Source organism: Heptranchias perlo, chromosome 2 (genome assembly GCF_035084215.1).
Source record: "Heptranchias perlo isolate sHepPer1 chromosome 2, sHepPer1.hap1, whole genome shotgun sequence".
NCBI lineage: Eukaryota > Metazoa > Chordata > Chondrichthyes > Hexanchiformes > Hexanchidae > Heptranchias > Heptranchias perlo.
The window spans coordinates 64,452,616-64,466,826 of record NC_090326.1 but is presented as its reverse complement, the minus strand read 5'-3'; the positions used below and the strand labels follow the sequence as shown (position 1 = coordinate 64,466,826).

The 14,211-nt window shown below is 42.9% G+C and overlaps 1 protein-coding gene across 1 annotated transcript in view; it reads right to left on the bottom strand.

The window, feature by feature from the left end:
• Positions 1–14,211, bottom strand: part of LOC137339741 (adenylate cyclase type 2-like) — a 368,927-nt gene that overhangs the window by 80,349 nt on the left and 274,367 nt on the right. Inside the window, exon 12 of the mRNA XM_068001920.1 lies at positions 13,205–13,285. Within this exon, the coding sequence (XP_067858021.1) occupies positions 13,205–13,285 (81 nt within the window). The remainder of the gene's footprint in view (positions 1–13,204; positions 13,286–14,211) is intronic.

The following is a 14,211-nucleotide window of genomic DNA, read 5'->3' as shown; positions in this document are numbered from 1 at the left end:
ATCCAGAAGTAATTACAAGCACTTCTGTCTCTACTGTAAAACCTTGGACATAATTTGTTCCTGAAATTGGAATTGAAAAGATAAATTGGTATGAGTTGCTATTCAAGTACTTGAGAAGGGGAAATCTACTTGAAATTAAGGGGATAATCAAATTTGTTTAAGATAAAAAGGAGTCCAGTCTAAGTTGTTCCTGTCCAATTCTGTGTATCAAGGAAGAAAGTTTGAACATTGACATGTCCTGTCGGTTTAACAATACTGCTCTCTGGATTGGGATAATTTTGAAATGATAAAATGGACTCAAGCACAATATAGCGGGGTATTTTGGGAAATAAAATGTAGTCCAAGAAGAGTTTAAGTAAAATAATCAAAAATAATTGGGAGAAAAAAATGTATCGAGACTGTAAATATTGGACACTAAACTGCCTCCAGGGATCATGAATGAGATTAAATGGTTAATTGATAAGTTTTCACTTGGAAATGTGTGTGTCCTTACCTATACTGAAATTGAGAAAACTGCATTTGATAGCCTGGCCACTACCCAAGACATCAGGACCATGCAGGGAAAGATGAAATGATTAATGTGGCTCAGGAGAGTGAAAAAACCTTTTAACCAAGGCACTGACAAATGTTCCATAGAAAAACCGACTAATTAATGGAACAATCATTTTGGAGTTAAACACACTGGTACCTACAAGAGGGATTGAAATTAAAGTAAAGAGGGACACAGAAATATTGATTTCCAAATTCAGGGTTGGGTACCTTTGAGTTAACAATGAAATTGGGACCGAGGCTGGGGAGTCACCCTGCCCAACCCTAAACGCAGGGCCTGGTCTGGTTATTTTTGAAACTTGTAAATGGTCATATAATGACATAAGATATGAAATTTTTCCTGTAATTCTTGATCTTTCAAGGATACATTTACCCAATGGTCTGTGTAACGAGACATAAGAGCATTTTTACCAACAGATGCTGTCCATAATTAATAAACAGATTTTAGAAGGGAACTCTGGGAATGGTAACTAAAGAAAACCTTTACAGGAATGTGATAGCCATAGGAAAAGGGATGTGGGAGAATGGCTAGGAATAGGAGCTGTAATTGGAACTTCAGCCTGGAACCAAGTAAGAGAAAGCTTGTACGAGCACGATAAAAGAATGAGGAGGTAATTGAAAGATATTCTTAAGAGGGAGGTTAAAAACTGGGGAGACCTCGTTAATGAGGAACGTCAGATCCTTCTAACAATAAAAGACCTAGTGGAGGCCTATGGTCAGATACAAGATAAAATCAACAAGATTATCAACGATTACACCAAGGTGAAGGATAAGATCTCTAAGGCTATAACCTGCAGCATGGCTTTCATGTTAGATCAAGTTCAGAAGGGCGTGAATGATATTGAGAACAATCAAGTTCCAGCCTTTATTACTCAGCAGCAGTCGATTAAGTGGGGCATTCCAGCTAACTACAATTGTCGAGCCAGACAATTGGGCTCAGCATTTATGGAAAAAAGGCACTCTACCACTGTTTCCCCGAGCCTGCTTATTGGCCTTATGGTCATGTTACTTATGATCCAAGATGAGGCACATGTCCCATTGCCTGCGTATGCAGTTGAACCCGTAGGAGGCCTGGAAGGAAAGATACACAAGGAACTTGTGGATTATCTATGTGTGTCGATGGGATATGTTTGAAGCAATTGTATGTGATTTCACTCTCAAAAAGGAGTCTTCCAGCTGCACTGTTAGTGTGGAAAAATGGAACTCTGAAAGCGTCAGGCATGCCTACAAAGGACAAGGAGAATGCTGCATGCCTACTTCCAACTGATTTATGACAGCAATGTCCGATCACTATCCCTTATTTCTACTTCTCGCCCAGTGAGACAACCTGGATAGGTAATGCCATATTCATACCTGTCCTGACTCACATGTTACCAAGCTAACTGTAGAGCTAGGTCTACAAAAGTAGGCACTACAAGCCGTTCAGCAGTTCAATCATCCCATACCTCCACTATCCCTGAATCTTAAACATATTTTGGAACGTACTGCTACATCTGAGAAACATCTGGTACATATGCAACAGGACAATGAAAACACCAAAAAGAGGGTAGATTCCTTGGTGCCTTTCGTTGGCAGAAATCTATCAATCTCAGATTTGGAATTAACAATTGAGCTAGTATCAATATGAGCCCCAATTTTGTGAGGTTGCAAAATTGGGGATGCATTTGTTGCAGTGCAGTGTACCTGACGCAGCAATGGTGAGGCCTGAGCTGGTCTCACCAAATTATGTGAGGCTAGCCCCCCCTGCAATTTTCATAGGCTCCCTGTGTATGGAATATATGCAATTGGCTGGAAGTTGCATGTAGCATTTTGGGCATTTCATGAGCAGAATTTTTTCAGTTTATAATATTTCTGATATACTAGTCGATTTCCTGTGATGATGAATATTGATATAGGAATTTACAATCGAAAAATTGTGAAAAAAACATGGCAAGAGGAAGTAAGGTTCTCTAGGCAGCAAGTGCACACAAATGTAAGATTTTTCATATAGATTAAATGCAATATTTTGTTGACTTAACAAAACCTGCAGACATGAAATCTAAATTATTGCTACATCCATTTAGAATATTAATTAGGAAGCAAAGGGAAATTCTTGAGTACATTCCATAGCAGTTCATACACTGGTGAAAGTATGGTTCACAGATGGGGCACCAAAAAAGCTAACCAATGGACTATTTACTTTTGCTTGTTATGTCAGCTTAGAGAAATTGGTTAAATGGCAAAACAGAGTAGTGGTTAATGGATGTTTTTCAGATAGATAGATTTAAATTGAAACATAGAAAATAGGAGCAGGAGTAGGCCATTCGGCCCTTCGAGCCTGCTCTGCCATTCAATATGATCATGGCTGATTCTCTATCTCAGTAACATTTTCCTGCTCTCTCCCCATACCTTTTGATGCCTTTTGTATCTAGAAATCTATCTATCTCCTTCTTAAATATATTCAGTGACTTGGCCTCCACAGCCTTCTGTGGTAGAGAATTCCACAGGTTCACTACCCTCTGAGTGAAGAAATGTCTCCTTATCTCAGTCCTAAATGTCCTACCTCATAACCTGAGACTGTGACCCCTCGTTCCAGACCCCCCAGTCAGGGGAAACATCCTCCCTGCATCCAGTCTGTCTAGCCCTGTCAGAATTTTATACGTTTTAATGAGATCTCCTTTCATTCTTCTAAACTCCAGTGAATACAGGCCTAGTCGACCCAATCTCTCCTCATACGACAGTCCTGCCATCCCAGGAATCAGTATGGTGAACCTTCGCTGCACTCCCTCTATAGCAAGTATATCCTTTCTTAGGTAAGGAGACCAAAACTGCACACAATACTCCAGGTGTGGTCTCACCAAGGCCCTGTATAACTGCAGTAAGACATCCTTGCTCCTGTACTCAAATCGTCTTGCAATGAAGGCCAAAATACCATTTGCCTTCCTAACTGCTTGCTGCACCTGCATGTTTGCTTTCAGTGACTTATGTACAAGGATACCCAGGTCCCTTTGTACATCAAGAGCACCATGGGTGGCTCAGCTGTACAGGGGGGGAGAAGACGGGTCAGGAGAGCAATAGAAGTAGGAGATTCCATAGTTAGGGGAGCAGACAGGTGTTTCTGCAGCCGTAGGCATGATTCCAGGATGGTATGTTGCCTCCCTGGTGCCAGGGTTATGGGATGTCACTGAGCAGCTGCAGAACATTCTGGTGGGGGTGGGGGGTGAACAGCCAGAGGTTGTGGTCCATATCGGGACCGACGACATAGGTAGAAAGAGGGATGAGGTCCTGCAGGCAGAGTTTAATGAGTTAGGGAAAAGATTAAAAAGCAGGACCTCAAAGGTAGTAATCTCTGCATTACTCCCAGTGCCACTCGCTAGTGAGAATAGAAATAGGAGGATAAAGCAGATGAATGTGTGGCTGCAAAGGTGCTGCAAGGGGGAGGGCTTTAGATTCCTGGGGCATTGAGACCGGTTCTGGGGGAGATGGGACCTGTACAAGCCGGACGGGTTGTACCTCAACAGGGCCGGGACCAATATCCTTGCGGTGAGGTTTACTAGTGCTGTCAGGGAGGATTTAAACTAGCTTGGCAAGGGGATGGGAACCTGCGTGTGGATTCAGATGGGATAAAGTCAGAACTGGAAATGGAAGGCAGAAAATTAGTGAGTGAGTCTGGAAGGCAGAGGGAACGAAGGTTAGAAAATAAACAAAAGAGGAGTTTGGCAGTCCTTAAATGTGTTTACCTCAATGCAAGGAGTATAGGAAATAAGGCGGATGAGTTCAGGGCACAGATGGACACGTGGCAGTATGATATCTTAACTATTACAGAAACATGGCTTAAAGAGGGGCAGGACTGGCAGCTCAACGTCCCTGGTTACAGGGTTTTCAGACGCGATAGAGAGGGGGATAAAAAAGGAGGGAGGGTGGCAATTTTGGTTAAGGAAACAATTACAGTTGTGAGGATGGATGATATTTTAGAAGGAGCATCAAATGAGGCCTTATGGGTTGAGCTAAAGAACAAAAAAGGGGCAGTCGCACTACTGGGAGTGTACTATAGACCCCATAATAGTCAGAGGGAGATAAAGGAGCAAATATGTAGGCAAATTTCTGAGAAGTGCAAAAACAATAGGGCAGTAATAGTAGGGGATTTCAACTACCCTAATATTAACTGGGATACAAACAGTGTGAATGGTATAGAGGGTGCAGAATTCTTAAATTGCATACAGGAGAATTTTTTTTTAGCCAGTAAAAAGCAAGCCCAACGAGAGGGGTGGGGGGCAATTCTGGATTTAGTTCTAGGAAATGAAGAGGGGCAGGTGAAAGATGTAGCAGTGAGAGAGCATTTTGGTGATAGTGATCAAAATACAGTTAGTTTTAGCATAGTTATGGAAAAGGACAAAGACAGAGCAGGAGTTAAAGTTTTCAACTGGGGAAAGGCCAATTTTACTAAACTGAGAAGTGATTTAGCAGAAGTAAACTGGAAACAGCTAATTGAAGGTAAATCAGTGCCAGAGCAGTGGGAGACTGGGTGATTCAAGGGGTTCAGGGTAAACATGTTCCCACAAAGGAAAAGGGAGGGGCTGCCAAATCCAGAGCCCCCTGGATGTCAAGAAGCATTTAGGGTAAGATAAGGCAGAAAAAGAAAGCCTGTGATAGACACCGGGAACTCAATGCTACAGAAAGCTTAGAGGAGTATCCAAAGTGCAGGGGTGGAATTAAAAAGGAAATTAGGAAAGCAAAGAGAGGGCATGAAAAAATATTAGCAGGTAAAATCAAACAAAACCAAAAGATGTTTTATAAATACATTAAGAGCAAGAGGATAACTAAGGAAAGAGTAGGGCCTATTAGAGATCAAAAAGTAAACTACGTGTGGAGGTGGAAGATGTGGGCATGGTTCTTAATGAATACTTTACATCTGTCTTTACAAAGGAGAGGGATGATGCAGGGATTGAAGTTAAGGAGGAGGAGTTTGAAATATTGGATGGGATAAATATAGTGAGAGAGGAAGTATTAAGGGGATTAGCATCTTTGAAAGGAGATAATTCACCAGGGCCGGACGAAATGTATCCCAAGCTGTTAAAAGAAGCCAGGGAGGAAATAGCAGAGGCTTTAACGATCATTTTCCAAACTTCACTGGATACAGGCATAGTGCCGGAGGATTGGAAGACTGCTAACGTTGTACCGTTGTTCAAAAGGGGAGTGAAGGATAGAGACCTAGTAATTATAGACCAGTCAGCCTAACCTTGGTGGTGGGCAAATTATTGGAATCAATTCTGAGGGACAGGATAAACTGTCACTTAGAAAGGCACAGACTAATCAAGGACAGTCAGCACGGATTTGTTAAGGGGAGGTCGTGTCTGACTAACTTGATTGAATTTTTCGAGGAGATGACAAGGAGGATTGATGAGGGTAGCGCAATTGATGTAGTCTACATGGATTTTAGCAAGGCTTTTGACAAGGTCCCACATGGCAGATTGGTCAAAAAAGTAAAGGCCCATGGGATCCAAGGGAATGTGGTAAATTGGCTTAGTGGCAGGAAGCAAAGGGTAATGGTTGACGGGTGTTTTTGCGACTAGAAGGCTGTTTCCAGTGAGGTGCTGCAGGGCTCGGTGCTAGGTCTTTTGCTTTTTGTGGTATACATTAACAATTTGGACTTAAACATAGGGGGCATGATTAAGAAATTTGCGGATGACACAAAGATAGGCCATGTGGTTGATAGTGAGGAAGAAAGCTGTAGACTGCAGGAAGATATCAATGGACTGGTCAGGTGGGCAGAAAAGTGGCAAATGGAATTCAATCCGGAGAAGGGAGAGGTGATGCATTTGGGGAGAGCAAACAATAAATGGGAGGATACTGAGAGGTGTAGAATAAATGAAGGACCTTGGAGTGCATGTCCATAGATCCCTGAAGATAGCAGGACAGGTAGATAAGGTGGTTAAAAAGGCATATGGGGTGCTTTCCTTTATTAGCCGAGGCATAGAATATAAAAGCAGGGATGTTATACCGGTACTGTATAAAACACTAGTTAGGCCACAGCTTGAGTACTGTACACAGTTCTGGTCACCACATTCCAGGAAGGATGTAATTGCACTAGAGAGGGTGCAAAGGAGATTTACGAGGATGTTGCCAGGACTGGAGAATTTTAGCTATGATGACAGATTTGATAGGCTGGAGTTGTTTTCCTTGGAACAGAGGAGGCTGAGGGTTGAATTGATTGAGGTGTACAAAATTATGAGGGGCCTAGATAGAGTGGATGGGAAGGACCTATTTCCCTTAGTGGAGGGCTCAATAACCAGGGGGTATAGATTTTAAGTGATTGGTAGAAGGATTACAGCGGAAATGAGGAAACAATTTTTCACCCAGAGGGTGAAGGTGATCTGGAACTCATTACCTGAGAGGGTGGTAGAGGCAGAAACCCTCAACTCATTTAAAAAATACCTGGATGTGCACCTGAAGAGCCGTGACCTGCAGGACTACGGACCAAATGCAGGAAAGTGGGATTAGGCCGGGTGGCTCGTTTCCAGGCCGGCGCAGACATGATGGGCCGAATGGCTTCCTTCTGTGCCGTGAATTTTCTATGATTCTATCAACATTTCCCAATCTATCACCATTTAAATAATACTCTGCCTTTCTGTTTTTCCTTCCGAAGTGGATAACTTCACATTTAGCCATGTTATACTGCAGATGTCATGTATTTGCCCACTCACTCAACTTGTCGAAATCGCCTTGAAGCCTCTTTGCATCCTCCTCACAACTCACGATCCCACCTAGTTTTGTGTCATCAGCAAACTTGGAAATATTACATTTGGTTCCCTCATCCAAATCATTGATATATATTGTATAGCTGGGGCCCAAGCACTGATCCCTGTAGTACCCCACTAGTGACCACCTGCCACCCCAAAAAAGACCCATTTATTCTTACTCTCTGTTTCCTGTCTGTTAACCAATTTTCAATCCATGCCAGTATATTACCCCCAATCCCATGTGCTTTAATTTTGCACACTAACCTCTTATGTGGGACTTTATCAAAGGCCTTCTGAAAATCCAAATACACCACATCCACTAGTTCTCCCTTATCTATTCTACCAGTGACATCCTCAAAAAACTCCAGTAGGTTTGTCAAACACGATTTCCCTTTCATAAATTCATGTTGACTTTGCCTAATCCCGTTGATATTTTCTAAGTGTCCTGTTATCTCATCCTTTATAATACTCTCGCATTTTCCCTACAACTGATGTTAGGCTAACTGGTCTGTATTTCCCTGTTTTCTCTCTCCCTCCTTTTTTAAATAGTGGGGTTACATTTGCCACCCTCCAATCTGCAGGAACTGTTCCATAATCTATAGAATTTTGGAAGATGACAACCAATGCATCCACTATTTCCATGGCTACCTCTTTTAGTACTCTGGGATGCAGATTATCAGGCCCTGGGGATTTATCGGCTTTCAGTCCCATTAATTTCTCCAGCACTATTTTTTTACTAATACTAATTTCCTTTACTCTCATACTCTATTTTTCCCCTCTTAATCAGTCTCTTGGTCCTTTTTTGCTAAGTTCTAAACTGCTCCCAATCCTCAGGCTTGCTACTTTTTCTGGCAACTTTATATGATTCCTCTTTGGATTTAATACTATCCTTTATTTCTTTTGTTAGCCATGGTTGGGCCGTTTATCCTTTTGTGTTTTGCGCCAGAAAGGAATGTATAACTGTTGCAATTCATGCATTCATTCCTTAAATGTTAGCCATTGCCTATCCACTGTTTAGATTTAGGACCCTAGTTTCGGATTGGACTGCTTCACTTTCCATCTTAATGAAGAATTCTATCATGATATGGTCACTCTTCCCTAAAGGACCCAGCACAACAAGATTATTAATTAACCCATTCTCATTGCACAATGCCCAATCTAGGATAGCCTGTTCCCTAGTTGGCTCCTCAACGTACTGGTCTAAAAAATCATCTTGTACACTCTCCAGGAATTCATCCTCCACAGTATTATTGCTAATTTGGTTCAGCCGGTCTCTATGTAGATTAAAGTCACTCATGATTTCTGTAGTACCCTTGTTGAATGCATCTCTAATTTCCTGTTTGATGCCATCCCCTACATTACCACTACTGTTTGGAGGCCTATAGACAACTCCCGCCAGTATTTTCTGCCCCTTGGTGCTTCTTAACTCCACCCAGATTATTCTATATCTTGATTTTCTGAGCCAATACCCTTTCTCACTATTGCTCTGATTTCATCCTTTACTAACAATGGCACCCCACCTCCTTTTCCTTTTTGCCTGTCCTTCTAAATATCGAATACCCTTGGATATTCAGCTCCCAGCCTTGGTCACCCTGCAGCCATGTCTCCGTAATTGTAATTATATCGTATCCGATATAATTCGTATATAAATAGTGCTGTTCTCCAGCAGTCGGGGCCATTGCTTTTCTCATTATATTTATATATATAAATGATGTGGACTTGGGTATACAATATCAAAATTGGCAGGAGACAAAAGCTAGAGAGTATGGTTAACTGTAAGCAACCCCAGAAAGATATAGACAAGTTAGGCAGATAGATTTCAGGAGAAATGTAATGGGGTTATATGTAAGATCTATTTTGGGAGGAAGAATAAGGAGAGAACATAGACACTAAATGATAAAACTTTAAAAGAAGTAGAGGAGCGGAGAGATTTAGCAGCTCAGAGGCATAAATCTTTTAAAGTGGAAGGACAAGTTGATAGGCCTGTTAAAAAAGCATACGGGATCATAGATTTTATAAATAGGAGTATAGACTCCAAAAGCAAAAACTGATACTTAACGTGTAAAATCGTTGCTTAGACTGCAGTTAGAATGTTGGGGTATAAATTCGTTAACACCCAGTTTCGGGCGCAGAGGCAGCAATGCAGACACAACAGATTTATAAAACACTGGTTCGGCCACAACTGGAGTATTGTGTCCAATTCTGGGCTCCGCACATTAGGAAGGATGTGAAGACCTTAGAGAGAGTGCAGAAAAGATTTACTAGAATGGTTCCAGTGATGAAGGACATCAGTTTCATGGATAGATTGGAGAAGCTGGGATTGTTCTCCTTAGAGCAGAGAAGGTTGAGAGGAGATTTGATAGAGGTGTTCAAAATCATGAGAGGTCTAGACAGAGTAGATAGAGAGAAACTGTTCCTATGGCAGAAGGGTCAAGAACCAGAGGACACAGATTTAAGGTGATTGGCAAAAGAACCAAAGGCGACATGAGGAAAATCTTTTTTACACAGCGAGTGGTTATGATCTGGAATGCACTGCCTGAGGGGGAGGTGGAGGCAGATTTAATCGTTGTTTTCAAACGGGAATTGGATAAGTACTTGATGGGAAAAAATTTGCAGGGCTATGGGGAAAGGGTGGGGGAATGGGACTAGCTGGATTGCTCTTGCAGAGAGCTGGCATGTGCACAACGGGCCGAATGGCCTCCCGCTCTGCTGTAGAATTATAGAAAGGTTACAGCATGCAAGGAGCCCATTCGGCCCATCGAGTCCGTGCTGGCTGTATGCAAGAGCAATCCAGCTAGTCCTACTCCCCCACCCTTTCCCTATGTCCTCTGGTTCTTGACCTTTCCGCCAATAGGAACAGTTTCTCTCTATCTATTCTGTCTAGACCCTTCATGATTTTAAATACCTCTATCTAATCACCTCTCAATCTTCTCTGTTCCAAGGAGAACAACCCCAGCTTTTCCAGACTATCCATGCAACTAAAGTTCCTGATCCCTGGAATCATTCCAGTAAATCTTTTCTGCACCCTCTCTAAGGCCTTCACATCTTTCCTGAAGTGCAGTGCCTAGAACTGGACACAATCCTCCAGTTGTGGTCGAACCAGTATTTTATAAAGGTTCATCATGACTGCCTCGCTTTTGTACTCTATGCCTCTATTTATAAAAACCGAGGTTCCCGAATGCTTTTTGAACTGCTTTCTCAACCTGCCCTGCCCCTTCAACGATTTGTGCACATATACCCCCAGATCTCACTGTTCCTTTACCCTTTTTAGAATTGTGCCCTCTAGTTTATATTGCCTCTCCTCATTCTTCCTACCAAAATGTAACACTTTGCATTTTTCTGCATTAAATTTCAACTGCCACGTGTCCACCCATGCTACCAGCCTGTTTATAGCCTCTTGAAGTCAATCACTATCCTCCTCACTGTTCACGACCCTTCCAAGTTTTGTGTCATCTGCAAATTTGGGAATTGTGCCCTGTACACCCAAGTCCAAGTCATTAATATATATTAAGAAAAGCAGTGGTCCTAGTACCGACCCCTGGGGAACACCACTCTACGCCTTCCTCCTGTCCAAAAAACAACCGTTAACCACTACTCTCTGCTTCCTGTTACTTAGCAAATTTTGTATCCATGCTGCTACTGCCCTCTTTATTCCATGGGCTTCAATCTTGATGACAAGCCTATTATGCGGCACTTTATCAAACACCTTTTGAAAGTCCATATACACCGCATCAACTGCATTGCCCTCATCTACCCTCTCTGTTACCTCATCATAAAACTCTATCAGGTTAGTTAAACATGATTTGCCTTTAACAAATCTGTGCTGGCTTTCCCTAATCAATCCACCCTCATCCAAGTGACTGTTAATTCTGTCCCGGATTATCATTTCTAAAAGTTTCCCCACCACTAAGGTTAAACTGACTGGCGTATAGTTGCTAGGTTTATCCTTACACCCTTTTTTGAACAAGGGTGTAAGGATAAACCCAGCGTAAACAAATGTGTCTGCACTGGAACCCGCCCTGAAGCTGGTGAGAATGACAACATGGCCAGTGGGGAGAAGCAAGAAATCAGATGGGAGGCCGACACTGCCAGCATAAGGATAGTGCTGGGGTGGAGATCGCCAAAGACCTGGTAATTGGGGGGGGGGGGGAGAGGATAGGCCGAGCAGAGTCCATCTTCTCCCGGCAGGGATCCTCACAAAAATGAAAAACATATACTTACTTTGGTCTCTTATAATCACTCTGCTGCCTCCCTCCAAGCTTCACTGGTGGGTTTGGCGCCGTGTGAGCCTCCTGTGATTTTCAGTTAAAATAGCAGTATGGAACCTATGATGTCATTGGCCTGTGACTTTCACATTTTAGTTAGGCCTTCGCTGGTCTGCCTCCACACCGCTGGGATGGGGTGAGGGGGGAGGGACCTCCTGCCTGGCCCGTTCCTGCTGGGTGGCCGGGCTTAAAATCGGGGCTATAGATTGTGTGGTAAGTCTATCCAGAGATTGAGTATCTTTCAATCAAAATATAATAAAGATTTTAATGCTGTGAAAGCAATGTTAGATTGATTGCTTTTGCTAGGCATTCTAAATGATTTTAAAAACAATTTACTGCGCTTAGCTTTTGAGGCACCTGTGATGCTCAGCTGTTAATAATTATGGCTGCCACTTAACAGCTAGCTGTCCTTGCCAGATGAAATAGGTAGGGACTAAGTGCCAGTTAGTAATAAATAGCAATATCGGGTGCACCAAAACCTGGGCAGAATTTTCTGAAGCCCCTCGCCCCAAACATGACGTTGCATGCAATGGGTGGATTAGCAGAAAATTGTGGGTGCAATGCCTGCAATTTTGCATTCATTGACATTAATGGCCAGAAAATCTCAGCCAACACCCTCCCGATTTTCCAATTACCCTCCTGCTGTGTGCAAAGACCCACTGGTGGCATGGGACCTTGGAAGATTCCACCTGTGGTGTTCTGAGTCTGAATCAAATCAATCTTCTAATTCCCATTGATTTGCTATTCCTTAATCCCCATGCATTTCACGCCCTGCATATTTCATCTGCTAGCCTGCTAGAATGCCGAGCTTCTGTACCGTCAGTCCATCAAAGAGCTGAGATCAATGAAATTACATTAAAGTGCACAATGTGTGAAATGCAGAGTGATTAATGACCTGTAAATCAGGGGGACTAGAAGATTGGTTTTAATTGGCTCCATTTGGTTTCAGACAACCAGGTACTGCATTAGAATCAGAAAAACTGTGGGGGCAAGGAAAACAATGTGAAAAAAGTAGCAGGGAGGAATCCAATGTCGAGGACAAAATTCTGTAGCACTTTTGATGGCTGTTGATTTGCAGAGCAATACAGACCCTGAGTAAAATGTATTGAATCATGGTCATGGAGGAGTGTGCTTTTTGATGTATTTTTATTGGTCAATAAAAGTATTTCCACTGCTTTGTGATAGATGATCCAATCCCTAGTTAGCTGGTAGAAATGGGGCGGCGGCGGCGGCGGCGGCGGGGGGGGGAAGAGTGGTCTCAGCCAGTCACTGCCTAATTCCTATGGCGTAGGAGAATGTTGGAGATGGTACCTGTACTTTATGGCACATAGGTGATCTCTGATGCACTCGGTGCTGTTTGGGGTATGTGTGATCTCTGGCAGGCTAGTGGCCATACGATTGTGCACTCATCTTTGGGAATCAGCAGCACACATTGATGAGTTTCTTACACTAATTTTTGCTCATCCATGCTATCTTTCAACAGAAATGGTGAGGCAGTCAAGGCTTTAAATTTCTCCACAGCCATCAAGAGTATTCTAACTATCCCATCAGGCACAAATCTACGAAAAATTGAGTGGCATTAATATTTAACTCTGTATTTTAAATTATTACTAATTTGTCAGCCTCCTCTTTCTTTGGGGGTAATACTTATTTTCTTTAATATAAACTTACTTTTGTGAATTAATTCCGTCAATAGCTCGAATCATCCTTTCATTTAATTCCTCCTCAAATCTCCTTTTCTGTGACTTTGTTCTGCAACAGTAAAAATAGTTATCTGTCAATGTAGAGTGGGATCCTGTATCAGCCAAAAATAACACCAATTAATTCTGAGAAAACCTCTGAGGCTGCCCATCATGTTGTATTTATCACCACGTCATAGAATCATAGAATGGTTACAGCACGAAAGGAGGCCATTCGGCCCATCGAGTCCGTGCTGGCTCTCTGCAAGAGCAATTCAGCGAGTTCCACTCCCCTGTCCTTTCCCTTAGCCCTGCAATTTTTTTCCCTTCATGTGCAGAACTCTTGCATGTAGTTACTTGCTGACATACACTGGCTTTGAAATTGTTCTCTAGGATAATAAGGGCCATAACTCCAAAAGTAGGCTAGGACCTAGATACGTCAGTTCCTGTGGGACCTTGCAGAGGGCAGGAGCGATGGAGGGGGTTTACATACAGTTGGAGTCTTCCTCAGCAAAAGTGGGGCCCACCTTGGTGGGGGTGGGGGGGAAGGGGTGTCTAGGCCTCGATGGTAGTCTGGACCCCTGAAGAGATAAGACGCAGAAATTGTTATGCGTTTTGCTTGTTTTTCAGGTAAAATGGGTACAACATATATCAATTTCTGGGTGCGAGATCTTGTGCCCGATATGCAGAGGTGGCTTGCCCACTGCCATATTGAACAACGCTACTTTCAGGTGCCCCTAGTGGGCCACCTAACCATTGGGCCTTAAAGGGGTCGCTGGAGGCTGCAGAAGATACACAAAGGTAAGTTTTTAAAACCCACCAGGAATGCTTCTCCTGTCTCTACATCAAAACTGTGGGCTGCTGCCGGCCACCACCTGACCCCTTTCCGATCTCCTTGCCCCCCTCGGACTAGGATCTGTAGATCTTCAGCTGGCATCCCAGCTGGCTGATTTTACTCCTCCCTGCAACCGGTCAACTGCTTCCTGGGGTGTGACTAGT